The 23,265-nt window shown below is 40.8% G+C and overlaps 1 protein-coding gene and 1 long non-coding RNA gene across 6 annotated transcripts in view; one reads left to right on the forward strand and one right to left on the reverse strand.

Moving 5' to 3' along the window:
- Nucleotides 1–23,265, reverse strand: part of crtc3 (CREB regulated transcription coactivator 3) — a 218,408-nt gene that overhangs the window by 143,956 nt on the left and 51,187 nt on the right. For all 5 annotated transcript variants that reach the window (XM_078162438.1, XM_078162437.1, XM_078162433.1 and 2 more), the window contains exon 2: nucleotides 14,927–15,034. In XM_078162438.1, the coding sequence (XP_078018564.1) occupies nucleotides 14,927–15,034 (108 nt within the window). The remainder of the gene's footprint in view (nucleotides 1–14,926; nucleotides 15,035–23,265) is intronic.
- Nucleotides 8,964–11,292, forward strand: LOC144458843 (uncharacterized). The gene is made up of 5 exons (XR_013488216.1): nucleotides 8,964–9,916; nucleotides 10,005–10,283; nucleotides 10,369–10,461; nucleotides 10,828–10,895; nucleotides 11,022–11,292. It is a non-coding gene; the product is annotated as an uncharacterized LOC144458843 (long non-coding RNA).

A 23,265-nucleotide genomic window follows, 5' to 3' on the forward strand; every position in this document is an offset into this window, starting at 1 on the left:
GGGACACAAATGATGTGTGTGTGAAAAAAAAAAAAAAAAAGTCAAAGTAATATCGAAATGGGTGTTTAAAAATACAGTGGCTTTTTGCTGCACCTGATCTGGCTCCACACACGCGCGCATGCACACACACGGAGCTCAACTCACTGCATGACGGTCACGCTGGGTGCCACTCGCCAGCTATGCTCGCCACTCCACATCAGAGCACAGAACCTAGCAATGCTGAGATGGTTGAAAAAACTGATGCAAGCCCCTCCAGTGCCACTCCAGTTGGAGTAGGATGCGACACTTGGCTTCGGGACTCTGAAGACAATGTTTCATCTGTTTCTGCCCCTGTGGTAAGTTAGTTTGTTAAAGTAGGCTGTACGTTAGCTTGTTGATTTTTAGCTAGTTCTAGTTCGATAGCTAACACTAGCAACTCAGCTCATCATGTACATGATGGCCTTACAAAGTTATAAAATGTGACTGTGTTCTAAATTTTGATATTTATGATAATGACGGTAATGTTACAGTTAATCAGAAGAGGTGTACTCAGTTCATTCAGTCAGTAATTATTAGGCTAGCAACGTTAGCAACAGAGATGAAGGTCATATGCTTGAACTAGCAGCCAGTCATGTTTCTAAATTTCCTACAGGTAAGCTGAGTATAATGAACACCCAGATAACAGTAGTATGTTTTAGCAGAACCTTAGTGTGCAACTGTGACACTCAGAGACACTGATTTTGACCGTGATTAAGAGAGTGTGTGCGTGTTGCGGCTCGTGGAGGGTGCCACTAGAAAAAGCTTCGGTAGCTAAATGCGTCGCTAATGACGTTCTGTGTGAGTTAAAGTGAGTGAAATGTGTGTGAAGATGCATATGGTTGAAGTACAACAGTGACAGTAAATTGTCTCCCTCTCCGCGGAGACTCGAGGGAGACCCTCACACCCAAGCCTCCGTGTTTGAGGCTCGCGGCCCCACACGGGGGTATGTGCGGGGCCGCTCGGTTCGAGCCTCGGGAGTATGTGCGAGGGTGGGCGGGTTCCGTGGAGAGAGAGGCCTCTGTGTTTGAGACGGGAGCGGGCAGCGTGAGGACTGATGGGCAATGTGAGGCATGTTATGTCTAGTCTGGGGGTCAGATTCTCCACCAGAGCCCAGAAGGCATCCACCTCCCTGCAGCACATACTCTCCACAGCTGAGGGCATGGGCTAGCAGTATCCACACAACCACCTATCATACAAAAAATTATCAGGAAATCTTCCTATCTCTCTCTCTCCCTCTCTCCCCTGCGGACGTCAATACACTGTAATGCGGAGTTATAACACGCATAGCAAGATACGTCTGATACAAGCTGATATTTGCGCATTAGTTTCTGTTATGGGTAAGTAGCATTAGTTCTAATACTGGCAGAACTATTGGTAGCTTTGTTATAACCTAATACGTGATGGCAAACTTAATGTTGTGATATGAACACAGCGTTAGACATCGTTAGCTGTCGTTGCTCACCAAGACACCTGCCCAGTTCTCCACTGGTTCTCCTCACACCACAGCTCTATTTCTCTCCTGTGGCCGTTATTTCTCCTAACCCTGATCTGTTCCTGGTCTCTTGGGCGCCTAGCAGGCTCATAACTATAAGCCTGTGGGCCGTCATATGCATATGAATATACATTTTCAACCTCTTCAGTCTCAAAACTAGTACTGGGATCCATGTTTATTAATGTTACACTCAATCAAACTCGGCCGGACTCCCTTACGCTACGTCACTTCCGGTTAGTGGGTTTTTAGATGCGGAAGCAAAATTCTCTCACAAAAATGACCCCAAAAATCACTGTAGTGTGTATATGTTTTTGTTTTTTGTTTTAATTGAGTTTCTACATCATTTATCTACACATTTATTCACCATGGTCTCCAACCTGCAAGTTGGGCTTTAAGACACCGAACATAACTTACAATTTGTTGACAGCGTTTCTCTCGTGCACGCGCTCTCTCTTTCTCTCTCGCAGTCTCACTCTGTTTCTTTTCTTTTGACTTTTCTAAGATGACAGATGCTGAATATATACTCCCTATCTGATGCTGTGGCTGTTTGTGGTTGGCTGAGAGGGATGTGAACTCATTAGTTTGCAGCTGTGTTAATCAAATCAGGTTGGGTTTCCATTACGCGTGCCAAACGGTGCCACGCCGCAGCAGCAGGAGGAGGAGGAGCAGGAGGAGGAGGAGGAGCCGGGCAAGCCGGGCGAGCCGGGCGAGCTGGCTGCACAGCCAGGGGCACAGCCGGGAGCAGCTCCATTACGCATGCCAAACGGTGCCAATCCCCTTTGATCTGACATCAGACGTGACGGGACAGTCGATATAGAGATACATTTATGTGCTGACTGCAGATAGTTGCATTGAATAGTGGTTTTTGTCCCCCTCAATGTATATGGTGTATAAAGGTGAAGTTCGCTGGTCTTGTCATACAAAGTTTGATGGAGTGTCAACTGGACAATATGGAGATATTTGCATCTTGAAAGCCAGACTAGAAATGTGGATAGACAGGGAGAAACACACGCAAGCCTAAGACGTGGTAAGATAGGATATTCCTCACTATATGAAGTGACTGATAACAAGATCTGTATAAAGGATTGTAAAGAAATTCGTCAGGTTTTTATTTTGTAGACAATTGGTCTGTATTTATAATATGATGGGATGACAGCACAATGATGTGTATCACAGCACAATGATGTGTATCACTGGAAAGCTCTGGTCCTGCACTTTCATGTGATACGTGTGGCATTTCTGTGCGACCCTGCATTCGCGAGTAATCCACCCAAGAGTAATGTGTGTGCAAAGCTGTATGAAAGCTGTGTTATACATAATTTTAGTGTAACTTTATAATTTTTTTCGCCGTGAAAACATTGGACTACTGACAAGTGCTTGGTCTTGTCGGAAAGCTACTGTTCCGCTGTTTCACGTGATATGCGTGGCTTCTTGCTATGACACACAGTCCTGGAGAAAATCCACAGAGAAGAACAGGTGTGAATTTGGACACACTATGCATCATTCGGGCCCATAGGGTTAAAGGTTTTAAAGTCCGAACTATCGAAAATAAAGCTTTCACAGTGCAAAAGTCCGAACCATGATTTCGTTTGGTCCGGACCGAGACCACCTATTTTGTTCGGACCACATTTCAGTTCAAGGGGCCTTTATTTTTATATCAGTAAGTAATGCACCTTATTTAAATTGATGTTCATTTGAGATATCAAATGGTTTTTTTGTTTGATATCTTTTCGAAAATGTTTGAGATGCTTGCCAATATTTTTTCATTGGAAAAAATAAATATCTCTTCATTTAAAGAGTCAAAACTGTTTTGGTTTTGTTCATAATATTGATGTCATGATCTTAGGTATGTATATATATATATATATATATATATATATATATATATATATATATATATATATATATACATACAGTACAGGCCAAAAGTTTGGACACACCTTCTCATTCAATGCGTTTTCTTTATTTTCATGACTATCTACATGTAGATTCTCACTGAAGGCATCAAAACTATGAATGAACACATGTGGAGTCATGTACTTAACAAAAAAGGGTGAAATAACTGAAAACATGTTTTATATTCTAGTTTCTTCAAAATAGCCACCCTTTGCTCTGATTACTTACTTGGCCCCTTTGCCTTCACTCTGCGGTCCAGCTCACCCCAAACCATCTCGATTGAGTTCAGGTCCGGTGACTGTGGAGGCCAGGTCATCTGCCGCAGCAACTCCATCACTCTCCTTCTTGGTCAAATAGCCCTTACACAGCCTGGAGGTGTGTTTGGGGTCATTGTCCTGTTGAAAAATAAATGATCGTCCAACTAAACGCAAACCGGATGGGATGGCATGTCGCTGCAGGATGCAGGTAGCCATGCTGGTTCAGTGTGCCTTCAATTTTGAATAAATCCCCAACAGTGTCACCAGCAAAACACCCCCGCACCATCACACCTCCTCCTCCATGCTTCAAAGTGGGAACCAGGCATGTGGAATCCATCCGTTCACCTTTTCTGCGTCTCACAAAGACACGGCGGTTGCAACCAAAGATCTCAAATTTGGACTCATCAGACCAAAGCACAGATTTCCACTGGTCTAATGTCCATTCCTTGTGTTTCTTGGCCCAAACAAATCTCTTCTGCTTGTTGCCTCTCCTTAGCAGTGGTTTCCTAGCAGCTATTTGACCATGAAGGCCTGATTGGCGCAGTCTCCTCTTAACAGTTGTTCTAGAGATGGGTCTGCTGCTAGAACTCTGTGTGGCATTCATCTGGTCTCTGATCTGAGCTGCTGTTAACTTGCCATTTCTGAGGCTGGTGACTCGGATGAACTTATCCTCAGAAGCAGAGGTGACTCTTGGTCTTCCTTTCCTGGGTCGGTCCTCATGTGTGCCAGTTTCGTTGTAGCGCTTGATGGTTTTTGCGACTCCACTTGGGGACACATTTAAAGTTTTTGCAATTTTCCAGACTGACTGACCTTCATTTCTTAAAGTAATGATGGCCACTCGTTTTGCTTTAGTTAGCTGATTGGTTCTTGCCATAATATGAATTTTAACAGTTGTCCAATACGGCTGTCGGCTGTGTATTAACCTGATTTCTGCACAACACAACTGATGGTCCCAACCCCATTGATAAAGCAAGAAATTCCACTAATTAACCCTGATAAGGCACACCTGTGAAGTGGAAACCATTTCAGGTGACTACCTCTTGAAGCTCATGGAGAGAATGCCAAGAGTGTGCAAAGCAGTAATCAGAGCAAAGGGTGGCTATTTTGAAGAAACTAGAATATAAAACATGTTTTCAGTTATTTCACCTTTTTTTGTTAAGTACATAACTCCACATGTGTTCATTCATAGTTTTGATGCCTTCAGTGAGAATCTACAATGTAAATAGTCATGAAAATAAAGAAAACGCATTGAATGAGAAGGTGTGTCCAAACTTTTGGCCTGTACTGTATATATACACCTAAGATCATGACATCAATACTATGAACAAAACCAAAACAGTTTTGACTCTTTAAATGAAGAGATATTTATTTTTTCCAAAAATAAATATATATATATAGAAAGTGATTGCACTGAACAAGTTAGACTTGTCTATGTAAACAAACTGAAAAAGTGCATTCCATAGTAACAAAAAAATGAGTTTAAAGAATTTTGGCTTATGGTTCCATTCAAATGAATACCTTTTCACGGTAGGTGAAAGGTAAATGAGGTTCAGTTGTGCTTTTATCTCATATTAGGAGAGAGAGAGAGCGAGGGAGAGGGAGGGGGAGAGAGAGAGAGAGAGAGAGAGAGAGAGAGAGAGAGAGAGAGAGAGAGAGAGAGAGAGAGAGAGAGCGCGCGTGCGTCTGTGTGTGTGTGAGATAGTGTTGTCATGGTACCAAAATTGGGACCCACGGTACGATACCAGTGGCAGTATCACAGTTCTGAGTAGCCTAGTATCACGATACCACAGCAAAAATGAGGCAGATGTGCCTTTTGTCATTTATAAAAAGATAAATCATTTTTCTATAATACATCAATGATATTTCAAAGGAATAAATTACTTAGTGACTTATTCATACTTCAAAAACAGCATCAATAAGTGATTAACATAGGGGGGATCAAAATAAAATAAAAAAATAAAATAAAAATCAACCAGCCACCCTGCTCCCCTGACGGTCCCTTCATAAGTAAAGAACAGTCCCTAAAGTGTGGTGAGGTTTGTGGACTGTTACTGACACAAAGAGTAATGTGAATGGCTCGTTTCTCCTCTGACACGCCACATACCTGTGTGCTGCCACGGCTCGGCTGTTCTCCGTCACCGGTAAGCCGTTATCTTGTGCCGCGTACTATGGCTGCTGTATTTGACAGGAATACGTATTCCTGTCTGTGTCTGTGACCCTCGTTCAACCCACAACCGGCAGGATTCGCCGTTATTGGACAGTGCGCGCCGTTATTGGACGGCGCATGGACACTCACCCTCTTGCGACTGAACTTATCCCACAGCAGTGGTACCTGAGGTACCGTAGTACTATGGTACTCCAACATTATGGTATCATATGTACTGTGAGTTTTAGTGCCGTGGTCTACTGTTGGTACCAGTATACCGTGCAAAGTGTGAGAGAGAGTGTGCGCGTCTGTGTGTGTGTGAGAGAGAGAGAGAGAGCGTGCGTGTGTGCCCTCATGAAAAACTGCTATTAAATTACTACACAAAACCTATTCGTGTAGTAGTGGCTGTGTAGTCACCTGTAGTAATTGTGTAGTAAATCTGTAGTTTATACACTACTCATGACACACCAATAGAGTTTTGTAGTAAAACAGTAGTGTTTCCAGTAGTAACCAAGCAGAGTAGTGAAAGAGCTGTTAAAACACTACTGCTTCATTACACAGGCATTCAAATAGTGATTATGTAGAGATTTTACTACTTACTCATATAGTGAATATGTAGTCACAACACTACAGCAACACTACTTATGACACACCAGTAGAGTTTTGTAGTAAAACAGTAGTGTTTCCAGTAGTAACCAAGCAGAGTAGTGAAGGAGCTGTTAAAACACTACTGCTTCATTACACAGGCATTTAAATAGTGATTATGTAGAGATTTTACTACTTGCTTGTATAGTAAATATGTAGTCACACCGCTACAGCAACACTACATATTTTAAATAGTGATCAATTAGATTTTAGTGCTTGAATATACATACTTGATGTGTATACACACAGTAGTTTTTTGTGAGGCTCTGTGTGTATCTTAAGTATCAGTGTTCAGAATAGACAATGAGAGCCTACTGTAAAATTGTTTTTTGTTTTTTATATATAGAAGCAAAGGTAATTTCTCAGGGATTTCATTTCGGGATATTCCACTGATCATTCATATACATTTACAATTCAATAAAATTAAAGGATATTTGTGATATAATACAGTAACTGAAAACGCAACAGAATTTTTTTAATTGAAATGATTTACTACTTTATAATTATCCAACCACACACACAATTTACAAAAACAGTTGTAGGCTGGCGAAATTAAACCAGCACAGGACACAGAAATATCTTTTGGGGTCTTTAATCTGAATAATAGAATATGGTGTTCAGCAAATAAAAAGAAATAATAACAGTTTCCAAATAAGAGTGGCAGACTGTCCTCTGCCCTATCTGCAGTCCTTGTAGATAAATTTAAAAAAAAAGCAATTGTTTAAGTCTCTAAAAGGAGGTAGAGCTATAATCAGTCAGATGTGACAACTGTTTTCCTGTTGGACTAGTCAGGAAACACTGCCCTGACAATTATAGTGAGATAAGAGTAGGAAGATGAAAATGTGTACATATGTGTAAGTTGCCCAGACGCACAAAAAAGTCTCTGCCACCAATGCTCTACTCCAAACAGGAAGATGGCCGTTTTGATTCAAATTTTTCAATTTGGCGTTGATTTTGTGATTTCCACACCTTGTAATTTAACGAACTCTACAGATACAAAAACAACAATCAGTAGTCATTTATTTTTTTAGTTTTGTCAACAACTCCTTTTCCATGTCTGTGTTTCTAATTTGCTGCAACATTATAGGTAACATTAATAGCCTCTAGGCCCTGGGGACCTGGGGGTGAGTGATGACCTGAGGCTCTGGTCATCCAGTGACCTGACTCAGGACCAGCTTCTCTGCCTTTTGTTGGACGTGGTGGAGGTGGAAGTGACCACCACCTGTGCTTTTTTCCACATGTTCATTTACTCAACAGGATGTTAGGAGACTAGATGTGTGGTAATCAGCATCTGTTGGTGGTAAAAGCTACTCAAGCTGAAATAGCGACTGAGTAAACTTTTACTTTGTTTAATATGTGGAATATGAATAAAACCAAAGTGAGGAGCAATCATGGGTCTGTTTTTAAATTTCATTTTCACCCAATTATTAAAAACATTGAACAACATTTAATGACTTTCTCAAAGTCTAATATGAAAAGAAATTGATGTTACATTTAATATGAGTTACGCATTAACTCTGTCAGTGATTCTTTTTATGACTGTAGCTGTGTATTTTTTCCCAGAAGTTTTCTCCCCTGTTGTCGTGGTGAATCATAGTATCGGAGCTCCATTGATGATGACTTTATCACTAAGATGCTCAAGTCAAAAATGTCTTATCTTTTGACTGCTTGTCTCTGATATTTCCTAACAGTTTTCCAAGAAATTTCTGATATTTACTTTGAAACCAATGCTATATTGCTGCATACTCTGTAGTTGTTATGCATAGAGCATGGCTGGCAGTGAATGCTTGAAAGACATAGCAACAGTAACCAAGGGAGCGGGGCTTAGCTAAGGATCATGTTATCCAATGACATTCCGTTTGGAGCTTCCACCTTATTCCCCGGCGCTGCGTTGTGATTGTTTGTCCCCCTTCACCGAAGGACACGGCAGTCATTACGGTAAGTGGTAGGAGCTTGCTTGTAGCGTAGTCATTTTGTGAATGTTGCTCGTGCTTCTGACATTATATGTGGGTTTGTATGCTATATAAACTGTGTGTACCTACATTATATCAATTGGAATGTATTGTCATTAGCTCAGCTCAGTAAGATACCGTAGCAGTTCGTTAGCATAGTCGTTTGTTAGCAAAGCGGCTAGTTAGCATAGCGGCTAGTTAGCATAGTGGCTAGGTAGCGTAGGACTTACTTAGCCCCCAGCATCCTTCGACTCAGCAGGAGAGTGCGATATTTTAGGTGCTGCGTCAGCTCACACTGGTTGTTTTTAAACTGTGGAATATTCAGTGATTAAATTGCAATGTTTTGCCATTAGCTTAGCTTAATAAGCTAGCGTAACTTAGCAGGTAGTTAGCGTAACGGCTAGTTAGCCGCCATTGTTCTCTGACTCAACCAGAGAGTGATGTGTTGTAACTTAGGGGAGAGGGGTGTCGAACGGAGCATTTTTTCATATTTCCCTCTCTGCAAAGAGATGCATTTATTTATAGTAACCACATTTCATAGTGAACAACATACATATGTCCTCTACAAATCCCGACCATGTTTGCAAAGTTTGGATGAATGAGTCGCACTCAATCTAGCAGGAAACAAAGCTCATCTGCCTGTTTGCCTCCGCATGCAGGGATGAACAGATCCACGGTAGAATTAACCGCAAAACACTAGTAAATAACTTCATATTACTGGCGTGTAACACTCATTAATTCTTAAACTGAGTCCTCTGGGAAATGAGAATGTCCAATTGAAATAATCTTCTCATGTTTAATGTCTGAAAATGAATTACATTGTCCAATGCTCTGTGATATAGCCTACTGTGTTTAACAAAGCATGTTCCAATGTAATTAAAGCATTATGTGTTTGTGGACATAATTGATTTAATAATACAAGTAGACAGTATTTGAAGAAGTTGTTAGAATGCAGTGTGGTCGTGAAACTGTTTGGCCTTGTCAATCAAAAAAGTGTATCAGTTGTGTGTGTGTGTGTGTATGTGTGTGTGTGTGTGTGTGTGTGTGTGTGTTTGTGTCAGCTGCTGTCAATGTCAAATCATTAGTAAATTATCAGTTTGATTTTAATATGCTTAATAACTGGGTCTTTATACTTTTAGATGCCCCGTGGCAAGTCCTACCATCACTCTGAGGCGGCTAAGTGGAGGATGTCGGAGCGACAGTTGGCCTCCAGTGATGCTGGTGCATGTATGTGGCATGCCTTCTTGAAATCAACTTTTCATGTATATCCTTGCTGTATGACTGAGTTAAACTCCTAACTTTGTGTATTTTTATAGTCTTGAAAAGTTCACATATTGTGTTGAAGTGCTTGAACTTTGAATTTGGTCTCTCTTTTTTTTTAAAAAACATTTTATGTTCATCAACAGCTTGTGGCACAGGGTGGTGCTACAAAGTGCACAAACAGTCAATTTCTGAGCACACTGGGCACCAGCATAAATTGGTCATTCCAGTTGAGGTCCCAGGCAAGACGGTATGTACATTTCATGAAGATTTCACTGATGATTACAAGTTTTAGTTGTGTGTTTTCAGCCTAAAAGAAATCCTGTCTTTCGTTCCAGCTTGTTCTTCTTGTAGGGGCGTCCCATCTGCACTCCCTTGCAGATGGGATTGTGCTGATGCCAGAGGATTGCTACACCTTTGGCGTCATGTCCACTCCAGGGGCGTGCACTGACCAGCTCAGGACTGAGGATGAAAATGCTGTTCTTCCTCGGATCTCTGATGCTGTCTGTGTCATGGCCCCTAGGAACAACCTGACGGCCAGCAAGACGCCTAAGCAAGGAGGCATAGCTTTTGGCCAATACCTGGCCACTGTCTGCAGCGTCTGGCCGACTGCACAGGTAGGTTATTCATGTATTCTTTTTAATGAGGCAGATGTGTACAGGTCAGTATGATTTTATCATTAACCATTATTACTTTGTTTAGGTCTTCGCTGGGACTTTGTCCCGCACTTGACAGTCCCGGGGGATATCCAAGAGTTTTTCCGGCATGAATTTCACCGCGTGTCAGCACGTCTCGGTATGTTTGAAAATAATGATACATGGTTCTAAACAGTTTTATGAAGGCTTATGAGAATTATATATTTTACATATAATTTCTAATATTATACAGAATCAGAATCAGAAATACTTTATTGATCCCCGAGGGGAAATTATTTAGTTCCAAAATTACAATCACAAAAAGCCAGCACAAATACCAAACTTAATAAAGCAAAAAAGTAAGAAAACCGAGAAAACAAGCAGGAGCGACTGCAACAGGCTGCACGCGCGGGCGCATGCGCACTACGCATTACCCATTATGGTTTTCTAATAAGAAAGTTGACATTGCCTTTTTAAAATGTGTTTTTCAAAAACTGTGTTTCTTTTCTTGTTCCTTTTTTTTAAGGTGTGAAATATTTTCACCACGCTGACCGCTTCCCCCTGAACAACCGCAAGCTGTGGTGCTGTGATGGTGTAAGTAGAATATATTATTTTCATATCATAAATAGAAAATTATTCAACACAGTATGTTTGACAGTAAAAGTCACATTTTTCAAAATAATATTTAAATTTTTTTTTGTCATTGTTTTGTGTTTGTAGGTACACCCCAGTGACGACATGGGGATGCCTATCCTCGTGGAGTCGCTGTTGGCTGCCACCAAACAGCACCTGGAGATACCAGCACCTAAGCCACAGGTGTCACGCCCGGTGTCTCCCAAGCCTCTGCCAAAGGTGGTTCCACGTGTGATTGTGGTGGGGGAGGTTGTAGTTCCACGGGCCCCCCCTCCTGAGTGGACATCTGTACAGTCAGGCAGGAAGGTTAAGAGACTGAACTTTGTAAATATGTTTCATGAAATAAAAATAAGGTTGTGAATTGATCCACCTTTTTCTTTGCTTTTTGTCATTACAGAGGAACCACTCTGAACATGAGCATGGCTCTCACAGAGACGAGTGATTCATCATGTGGTATGTTTAACCATGATATTTACATAACAGTGATAGTTTGTGTGCTTTATCTAAGAAAATGACAAATGTTAGAAACAATCTACATGTCTGTCAGGTGGATGGAGCTCCAGTGGCCTTGCGAGAGTGTTTCATTCATATTGTATATGGATTACGCTCATGTAATATCACATAGGATTACGCTTGCACGGGTCCTAGTCCTTTTTTTTTGTTAACCACCTGGTCTTTTTGTGTGTGTTGGGGTAGTTCCTAGGGGGTAGTCTAGCTGTTCTTAAGTGCATTCACAAGACACCCAAAGAAGCCCATAGAGATACTGTTTGTGTGTCACAGAGGATAGTCAGGTGTCTGGTTATGACAAGTTCGAAGAGACAACTCCGTAGTTCTGGTTGGAGGAGGGTTCCTTGGGGGTAGTCTAGCTGTTCTTTTAAGTGCATTCAATGGCACAAGACATGTTCCTGATCAAATATGTAATGTAATTAATGTATGTAATAATTTGCAATAAAATTGTATGATATTTTACACCCTGATTTCACGTCTCACCTGAATACTAACTGAACCATGATACTGAACTGGTAAATTGTAATGAATGGGACAGTTTCATCATCAGAAATTGTAAGAATGTTGTAATTTAAGAGTAAAAGTCAAGGAATGAGTTGTTTATATGTAGTCATTGCTTAATAGTAAGACAAAAGTAATTAAGTGGTAATCATGTAGAGTTTCAGTAGTAATTTCAAAAGGGTTGTGTAGCAATGAAAATTAATTCAATAGTGATGAATAGTGATAAAACACTACATATGCAGAAGGATGTAGTAATTCCATAGGGATTGTGAAGACATACAGCAGTAAATGTGTAAGCATTGTGTAGTTATTCAATAATAAATGTGAAGGAATGAGCAGTGATTATATAGTAATTTCCCAAAATCCAATAGTGAGACAGAAGTGATTAAGTAGCAATTGTGCAGGGATTTGAATAGGCATCATGTAGTAATTGTCAGTAGCGATCAGTAGTGAAATCACCCAATACATTACTCATTACTAATCAAATCACTACACAAATCACTACACAGCTCAATAGCAATCAAGTAGTGAAACAGTAGTTTATGTGTAGGTATTTAGTAGTAGTGATGAGTAGTGATTCAGTAGTGTTTTTTCATGAGTGTGTGTGTGTGTGTGTGTGTGTGTGTGTGTGTGTGAAAGAGAGTGTGCGCATCTGTGTGAAATTATGACCGAGTTAATGAGTTGTTTTCCGACATGAGGGGGTATTCTTGAATTTTCCCAGTCAGAAAGAGTTTTTCTGATTATGCCGACGTCACTTGAACGCAGAATTCACTGCAGGCCATTCAGGTCTCATAGTGGGAGCGGGTCACTGCCGTGCTGACAAAATTATATATGTTATCGGGGCACCCCTACTTTATATATTGGAAAGCGGAGGCGATTTTGTAAAAATATAAAATAATGTGATCGGCGCCGATACCTGATCCATCCCTAATATATATATATATATATCACGATCACGTTATTTATATACATATATATATATATATATATATATATATATATATATATATATATATATATATATATGTTATTATATTAACTGCACACCTGAGTGAGAGACTGAGAGTCTATTTTTTTGTATTTATAAAGGTCTTTATTTATTTATTTTGGTATTTTTACGTGTTATTTTGGATATTATGTTATTTCTTGTTGTTTTTGTTGCATTCCTAAATATTCTTGTTAAAAAATGTTGATTGGTGTACTTGCATCATTATGCCTTTATTATCATTATATAAGTTCAAAAAATGGTCTTAAAAGCACAATATTGCGCAATATTACCGCAATAATTTCTGACGCAATTAATCGCCCAGCAAAATTTATCATGACAGGCCTAATCATATGTACAAAAAAGCCCTTGCATTGCAGTTTGGTATTTAGTTCATTCATTAGTGCAGTCACATTAACAGCAAATCCAAATCTGCCATCCAGTCTACATCTGAGAGCTCTGGGATGTCATTCGCTTTCTTCTCACAGAACTCCTGAATCTCTGTCCTCGGGCCCCATACTCTTTTAAGCACTTTGCCCAGGCTGAGCCATCTTACAGCTGTGTGGTAGCCTATGACACAATGGTCAGTCTCATACTGCAACAAACTGTCTGTGATTCAATGCCCTGATGAAGTTAACTACTTTAGTTACATTTATTTCATCTAGTAGTCCTCATTGCACTATTATCTTATTCAAATCTGCGCCTTGCGTACTACATGGTTGACTACTGTGTGTCTTGTTTGTATATGATGGTTGTATCTGCTATGCAGCTATGTCGCACTATGTGCCCAAAACAAATTTCCCGCTTGGGACAATAAAGTTTATATTATCTTATGTTATCTTATCTTGCAACATCAATAACATGGTTAACTTTGAGCACTGACTTACACAACACCTCCTGGTGTATAATACAATGAAAAAATACCAATTTCTGGGGGTTCATTTCAGTCACTTTATCCTGAATCCGCTTCAGATTCCCTTCAGATTTGGACAACCATCCGCTGTAACACCTGCCAGTTTATCCCATTTCAGTCCCAGCTTGTCCAAGCATGCATTTACCTCCATGAGCAAATCACTCCTGGTTGTCATTCCTTTCACTGACCGCATTACTGCCAGCTCCTCCGTCATCTCCTTCGTTACCCCACATATATTGACGAGTAACTGGGCAGCTCTCACCCAAAGCCAGGGAGAAAAAGTCAAAATTGTCTGCTTTGTTTTGCAGCTGAAGCTCCACATTTCCCGCAATGTCCTCGATCCTCCTCGTTACAGTTCATCAGGAGTGGGGCAGGGGCACATTCGCAAACATCTCTTTTCTTGGGACATAGTAGCGCTGCAGAGTCCACCAAAAATTCTTTGGTAAACTCCCCATCAGAAAATGGCTTACTGTTTTTTGCAATTTTGACGTAACAGGTCTTGACTGCTCCATCCCTGGATGTGTGAAGCTTGGTAAAAAAACATCCCTGTTAGTTTTGCAGCTTAGCTAGCAAAGCATCAGCTGCCAGTGCCCATTTGTTTAGTCATGTGGTGGTGATTCAAATTGTAATCCTTAAATACAGCAACCTGTGCTCCACAAACTAAGCACACGGCATTGCCTTTGACTTCAGTGAACAAATACTTAGATGTTTTTGTCTTGTTTAACACTCTACATTCTGTATCAACCTTACTTTTTTTACCATAAGCTTTCATTTTCGAAAGCTAACTCGGTGTCTTTTGTCAAACACATCCCTGTGAAGGTGCGTAAGCACGCACGCACACACATAAATCGCCTTGAATTGTGTGCATGCCATGCACTTTTTTAGCCTTTGATTTCTAATTTCTGACTGACCTCATGCGGGCCAGACACGGACTGCCAAAGGGCCAGATGTGGCCCGGGGGCCATAAAATGCCAAAGTCTGCCATAATGTTTAGTTTTGCCAACTATCTAAGAGGGGTGTTAATACTGAATACTGAATTCCTAGTATATGTTGGTGCTGTATATTTTGACTGCAATGAGATTTCACCTGGAATTCGGTGTTGGTGTTTCCAATCTGATTGACGTTGGGCAGAGAGCCATAGTACTGCGCCCGTGACTGAGTCAAACGAAGCTGCTGGACCTTCTGAAACTGCACCTGTCAGTCAAAGGAGGACAAAACAAACAAACATGATGAATTATGGACAAAGAGTCTTCATGTAAAGAACACAGCTTCGGGATGAAAATTGCAATTGGTGCTGATCAGGGCTTTTGTTTCCCTCAACAGTTTTTCACATGCCAGAAATAAACAAAGATATCAGCTCTCTGGTTCCTTTCTCTTCGTCACACTCATCCATTAGTGCAACTAGGGCTGGGCAATAAATCGACTTTATCGATTAATTCGAATTTGTAGTTTAGGTCGATTTGTTTTAATGAAAATCGAGTTTCTCTTTAAAATCTGCCACCGACGCTCCCTGCTGGGCTCCCGTAGTTCATAGTGGGCTCACCCCTCCCCCCCACGCGCTTGATACACAAACATCATGGCAGCGAGTGGGGAAGAACTCGTTCCTAAGAAAGGGAACGAGATCGGTTTTGTGGCGTCAGACAAAGAATAAACAGCAACCTGCTGCAAAGTGTGTTTGAAGGCTGTTGCTACCCAAGGTAGCAGTACTACCAATTTACTGCAGCACCTCAAACAGAGGCATGCTGCCGAGTGGAAGAGGTGTTGCTCCCTACGAAAATATCCCTATTCAAGTGCTTGAATTTGTTATTTACGTGACAACGCCTGAACACAACACAGGCTCCTCTCCATAAGGCCCGTCTCCACTAAAGAAGTTCCTGGTACTATTTGGGGGGCAGGAACTACTACAGGAACGTCCTCTCGCTCGGCCCTCTCAACCGCACTGTCTCCACTGAGAGAGCGGAGTAGTAGGAAGGTTCCTGTAAAGTTACCAGGCTCTGGATGTGACGTAATCGTTGCGCGACCATTTTGACTGGGGATAGCTGTTAGCCGTTAGCGGTGTCTGTATTAACTCAATAACTCAATAAACGGTCCACGGAAAAAAATATTTTTTTCCAGCGGATGTCTTAGTTACAACATGATTGAGCTAACTGGAGTAGTTTCATGTCGTATCCGACAACGGGAGGCTTTTAACAGATGACATCCTGATGTTAGCTTTGCTGCTGCTGTTAGCTGTCCCTGTCAGCTGCAGCCACTACTGATACATTCTAGACATCGTGATTTCCCAAAACTGAATAAATACCACACATACACTGAACAAAAATATAAACGCAACACTTTTGTTTTTGCTCCCATTTTTCATGAGCTGAACTCAAAGATCTAAAACATTTTCTATATACACAAAAGACCATTTTTCACAAATATTGTTCACAAATCTGTCTGAAATCTGTGTTAGTGAGCACTTCTCCTTTGCCGAGATAATCCATCCCACCTCACAGGTGTGGCATATCAAGATGCTGATTAGACAGCATGAATATTGCACAGGTGTGCCTTAGGCTGGCCACCGTGGAAAAGCCGGGGTTTATTCACATGCTGAAAGTTTTGGAGCCCAGATACGTGCTACCAGGCCGCAAATATTTTTCTGAAAATTGATTTTAAGTAGAGGGGGAAAATCGATTTAAATCGTGAATTGGACTGGTTGTGAAAAAATCTGAGATTTTTTTTTAGGCCATATCGCCCAGCCCTAAGTGCAACACAACATTTCACCTGTCAATGTCCTTAATCTCACTGCAATTCTCATCTTTCTGTCTCTTCAAGGTATACTACAGCAAACTGGGGATGTACAGAATTGAGATGATGCAAGTCATATTGTGAGGCAAACAGCTACTATAGAGTCAAAACAGCAACTGTCACTTATTACAAATACTATTCTTGTACACCCCTGATTAAAAAAGTTGGGTGCTGTGTAAAATGTGAATTAAAAACAGAATGCATAATTTTCAACTTATATCTAATTGAATTCAGTACTAAAACAAGATATTACAAGTTCAAACTAATAAAATTTATTGTTTTTTGGAGATGTACACTCATTCTGAATTTGATCCCTGCAACATGTTCCAAAAAAGTTTAAACGGGCATCGAAAGACTGGGAAAATTGTGAATTGCTCAAAAAAAAAAAAAAAAAAAAAAAAAAAACACCTGATTGGAACATTCCACAGGTAAACAGGTTTGTTGTAACAGAGTTAAGTATCATTATTGGGTATGAAAGGGGGATCTGCAATGGCTCAGTCGTTCAAAAGCAAGTGCAGCGCAAGATTCACCACTTTGTGAATAACTGCGAGCGCAAATATTACAACAGTATCAGAATAAAGTTTCTAAACTCACAAATGCAAGAAGTTTATGGATTTCACCATCTACTATCCATAATATTTAAAAGATTCAGAGAAGCCAGAGATATCTCTGTACATAGGGGGCAAGGCTGAAAACCAATACTGAGTGGCTGTGACCTTTGACTGTCAGGCGATACTGCAAAAAAAAAAAAAAAAAAAAAAAAACATGACTGTATACAAGGATATTACTACATGGGCTCCAGAATACTTTGGAAAGCCACTGTCAGTAAACACAGCTGATCACTGCATCTATGAATGCAAGAAAAGACTCTACCATACAAAGTGAAAGCCATATATCAACAACATCCAGAAACATCGCCAACTTCTCTGGGTACAAGCTCATCTGAGACAGACTGACACAAAGTGGAAAAGTGTGCTGTGGTCTGACAAGTACACATTTCAGATTGGTTATGTAAATAATGGACGTCGTGTCCTCCGGGCTTAAGAGGAAAAGGACCATCCAGATTGTTACTCCCTCAAAGTTCAAAGCCAGCAGCATTCAGAATGAATGTATATTTACAAAAAAAAAAGTTTATCAGTTTCAACATTAAATATCTTTTCTTTGTACTGTATTGAGTAGAATATAGGTCAAAAAGGATTTGGAAATCATTGCATTTCATTTCTAATTTATGTTTAACACAGCGTCCCAACATTTTTGGAATTGGAGTTGTAACAGTTCAATGACTCAAATGCTCTTACTTTAATGGAGCACAAACATAATACACGTGGACTTCCAAAGTAAATGATAAAAATGCAGCAATATTTGCAATTTAAGGGACACAACTTAAGGGGACACATTCAAGGAAACGTAAGCTTGGCCACCAAATCAGCACTCTGGGAGATGCCATGACTATCTCTCAGAAAACAGATGGCAGCTTGTTCTGCCAAGGTGAGGTAAACAGAGCCAATCAGCTGTTATCATGAAAAGTCAAATCAGAGGGGCATTTCTTCCTCAGACTACAGAAAGCACAAAATTTAAATCTCAATGACTGACCTCGTTTGATTTTATCAGTAGATTTACAACAAACTACCAGAACTTGCTTCGAGATTGTTGATATGACAAGATATTAAGGTTGGGCTTGGAAAATGTGAACTTTGTCCTTGGGTGAAACATTTGTCAATCCATGGGGAGTAACAATAGTCAAGGGTTAACTATTGGCACATTCTGTTTATACAGCAATGCATGCATTTATCTTGTCTGCCAGGAACAAATGTTTGTCTTTTCGTCAACTCAGTTCACCTGCATTCATGGGCATCTATGGCCAACAAACAGAAACAATTAAATATTTACAACAATGAAAACAACACATTTCTTGTCCTGAATAGGGGTGGGCGATATGGCCCTAAAATAATATCCCCATATGTCAGGGTATTATAGCCATAACAATATTCTTTTTTTTTCACCTGGACCTTTACGCTCTGCCATTTTGGCTCTAATCACTAGGGCCTGACCGATATGGATTTTTTGGGGCTGATGCCGATTCCGATATTATGGAATAAAAAAATCTGATAACCGATATATCGGCCGATAAATTTTTTACGTTTTTCAATTTAAAAAAATGGGAAATAAAATAATCATGCAGTCTATATGAATTAAGACATTCACATGTATGTTCACAGTACCAGAGTTCTTATTATTATTGCCAATTTAACAGAGGTAGGTTATAGTGCAAAAAGTAACACAAGGACATCATTTCTAAGTGAAACACCATATTCCCTGCATTTTATTAGTGATGAAAATATAAGTGTTAACATCGGCGTCAATTGGCCAACTTTTGGCTGATTGCCGATTACTCTCTAATGGTTATAATCGGCCAATTAAATTGGCTGGCCGATAAATCGGTTGGGCCCTTCTATTCACCATGCTGTAACCTCTGACAAGCTGTGATGCTAGCATAACTATCGCACATTAACATATATGTAATTTTTGGGCGAGCTGCGAGCGTCACATAGGTTTACATTGCCAAATGTTTAATCACTTGACGACACTGAGGAGAGGGAGGGACTAGTGATGCTTTGTTTTTTTTTCTCTCTTTTTTTCTGTTCAAGCCGCATGTGATTGGTCAATATGTGTGGTGTCGTCTGTGTGTCTGCGCTGAGCAGAAGGGGGAGGGGCGGGTGTTACAGACACACACAGCTCAGTGAGCACACAAACAGGAGGGAGACACGAGAGAGAGAGAGAGAGAGAGAGAGAGAGAGAGAGAGAGAGAGAGAGAGAGGGCACTACAGACAGGGGTGCCGTGAAGAATTTTGGGCCCCATGAAAAAAAAAGAAATCACATTGGGCTCCCCCGCGCAGCTGTTGTCACCACATCTCTAGGACCTAACTGACCCATTAAAAGCTTTACATAACTCTAACTTTGAAGGCTTGCAACTGTCTTGCTTCTTGTAGTCCAATACTACCAGTACAATATTTACTGCTAGTGAGTTGTACATGCAACAGTCTGCATACTGTACTGCAAGTATTCTGGGAATGGCTTCCCTCAGAATCCTGTGGCATTTGTACATCACCATCTCTGGTGGCCAGTGTCCTCACAATAGCCTCTCTGTCCCTATCAGTTATATTTGCCAGTCACAAACCTGGGTCATCTGACTGAAACATCTCTTCCATGAATCTCTTTTATATGACATGTTATCAATAACTTGTCATTCAACATCCTTTTCATCACACTGTCTGTCTTCTTCCATGCACCTCTCATTTTCCTCATCCTCATCATCTGCACTGTTACTGTCTTTCCCTTCTTCCTCCACTTCCACACTTCTTCCTGACCAAACCTGAGAGGGCCCTGGCTCTGTAGGATGTACACAATGTAGGGATGCACGATAACTTTTCTTTTAAACCGATACCGATAACTTTCAGCTCCTAAAGGCCGATACCGATAACTGATGACCGGTAACACACACACAGATACCTTATATATTATATATATATATATATATATATATATATATATATATATATATATATATTTATATACATACAGTTGCAATCAAATTATTCAACCCCCATTGCATATTAGGCTTACTGGCAAAATGTACAATTTTTCAGCTGTTTGCAATAAACAAGAACAGTTGAAATAGTTTAATAAAACTAATATTACCATGGGTTTTATCCAAATTCAACACAAAATGCTACTTTTAATCACTACTGCAGTCTCAAAATTATTCAACACCCTGTCTCAAGCACACCTGATGCAACTAATCAAGGGCTTCATTAGTTCAGGTGTGCTTGAGATAGAACACATAAATACCTCAACTGGCTAGGGGTTTGTTGAGAGTGATGTTTGATTGCATGTTAGAAATATGGCTAAGTCAAAAGAATTGTTCAAAAAGTTCAGGGAAGAAATCATTGCCTTGCACAAACAAGGAAAAGGATACAAAAAGATAGAAAAAGCTCTGAATGTTCCTAGAGATACAGTTGGAAGAATAGTTCGCAAGTCCAAAGTTAAAGGAACACTGGCTACACTACCTGGACGTGGCAGAAAGAGGAAACTATCAGCGGCTGCCACCAGATTCCTGAGGAGGCAAGTGGTCAAAAACCCTCGAGTGACTGCAAAACACCTGCAGCAAGACTTGGTGGCAGCAGGCACTGAGGTTTCAGTTTGCACAATAAGGCGCATACTAAACACTGAAGGGCTCCATGCCCGGACTCCAAGACATACACCACTACTGACCCAAAAGCACAAGAAAAGTCGGCTCCAATATGCTCAAAACCATATAAATAAGCCACAGAAGTTTTGGAATTCTGTTCTGTGGAGCAATGAAACAAAACTGGAACTTTTCGGGCCTATGGAACAGCGGTGTGTCTGGAGGAAGAAGAATGAAGCATATGCTGAAAAGAACACCCTGCCTACAGTGAAGCATGGCGGTGGCTCAGTGATGCTCTGGGGCTGCTTTGCCGCCTCTGGCACTGGAAACCTGCAGCGTGTGGAGGGCACGATGGATTCAGTCAAGTATCAGGAAATCTTAGGTAAAAACGTCATGTCGTCTGTGAGGAAGCTGAGGCTTGGGCGTCATTGGACCATCCAAAAGGACAATGATCCCAAGCACACATCAAATACCACCAAGGTTTGGTTTCAGAAGAAGAAATGGAAGATTCTAGAGTGGCCGTCACAGTCGCCTGACTTGAACCCCATAGAAAATCTCTAGTGGGATTTGAAGAATGTGGTTGCAAAACACACACCCAAGAATATTACTGAACTGGAGGCCATTGCCCATGAGGAATGGGCTAAGATTCCTCAGGAACGCTGTCTGAAGCTGGTGTCTGGCTATGCATCACGTTTGCAGCAGGTCATAACAGCAAAAGGGTGCTCTACTAAGTACTGAAGATGCTTGTTATGAAGGGGTCGAATAATTTTGAGACTGCAGAAGTCATTAAAAGTAGCATTTTGTGTTGAATTTGGATCAAAACCCTTGTAATATTAGTTTCATTGAACTACTTAAACAGTTCTTGTGTAATTTGTTTATTGCAAACAACAGAGAAATTGTATATTTTGCCAATAGGCCTAATATGCAATGGGGGTTGAATAATTTTGATTGCAACTGAGTATATATATACAGTACAGGCCAAAAGTTTGGACACACCTTCTCATTCAATGCGTTTTCTTTATTTTCATGACTATTTACATTGTAGATTCTCACTGAAGGCATCAAAACTATGAATGAACACATGTGGAGTTATGTACTTAACAAAAAAAGGTGAAATAACTGAAAACATGTTTTATATTCTAGTTTCTTCAAAATAGCCACCCTTTGCTCTGATTACTGCTTTGCACACTCTTGGCATTCTCTCCATGAGCTTCAAGAGGTAGTCACCTGAAATGGTTTCCACTTCACAGGTGTGCCTTATCAGGGTTAATTAGTGGAATGTCTTGCTTTACCAATGGGGTTGGGACCATCAGTTGTGTTGTGCAGAAGTCAGGTTAATACACAGCCGACAGCCCTATTGGACAACTGTTAAAATTCATATTATGGCAAGAACCAATCAGCTAACTAAAGAAAAACCAGTGGCCATCATTACTTTAAGAAATGAAGGTCAGTCAGTCCGGAAAATTGCAAAAACTTTAAATGTGTCCCCAAGTGGAGTCGCAAAAACCATCAAGCGCTACAACGAAACTGGCACACATGAGGACCGACCCAGGAAAGGAAGACCAAGAGTCACCTCTGCTTCTGAGGATAAGTTCATCCGAGTCACCAGCCTCAGAAATGGCAAGTTAACAGCAGCTCAGATCAGAGACCAGATGAATGCCACACAGAGTTCTAGCAGCAGACCCATCTCTAGAACAACTGTTAAGAGGAGACTGCGCCAATCAGGCCTTCATGGTCAAATAGCTGCTAGGAAACCACTGCTAAGGAGAGGCAACAAGCAGAAGAGATTTGTTTGGGCCAAGAAACACAAGGAATGGACATTAGACCAGTGGAAATCTGTGCTTTGGTCTGATGAGTCCAAATTTGAGATCTTTGGTTGCAACTGCCGTGTCTTTGTGAGACGCAGAAAAGGTGAACGGATGGATTCCACATGCCTGGTTCCCACTGTGAAGCATGGAGGAGGAGGTGTGATGGTGTGGGGGTGTTTTGCTGGTGACACTGTTGGGGATTTATTCAAAATTGAAGGCACACTGAACCAGCATGGCTACCACAGCATCCTGCAGCGACATGCCATCCCATCCGGTTTGCGTTTAGTTGGGCGATCATTTATTTTTCAACAGGACAATGACCCCAAACACACCTCCAGGCTGTGTAAGGGCTATTTGACCAAGAAGGAGAGTGATGGAGTGCAGCGGCAGATGACCTGGCCTCCACAGTCACCGGACCTGAACTCAATCGAGATGGTTTGGGGTGAGCTGGACCACAGAGTGAAGGCAAAGGGGCCAAGTAAGTAATCAGAGCAAAGGGTGGCTATTTTGAAGAAACTAGAATATAAAACACGTTTTCAGTTATTTCACCCTTTTTTGTTAAGTACATGACTCCACATGTGTTCATTCATAGTTTTGATGCCTTCAGTGAGAATCTACAATGTAAATAGTCATGAAAATAAAGA

This window comes from Epinephelus lanceolatus, chromosome 2, assembly GCF_041903045.1.
Source record: "Epinephelus lanceolatus isolate andai-2023 chromosome 2, ASM4190304v1, whole genome shotgun sequence".
Taxonomy (NCBI): domain Eukaryota; kingdom Metazoa; phylum Chordata; class Actinopteri; order Perciformes; family Serranidae; genus Epinephelus; species Epinephelus lanceolatus.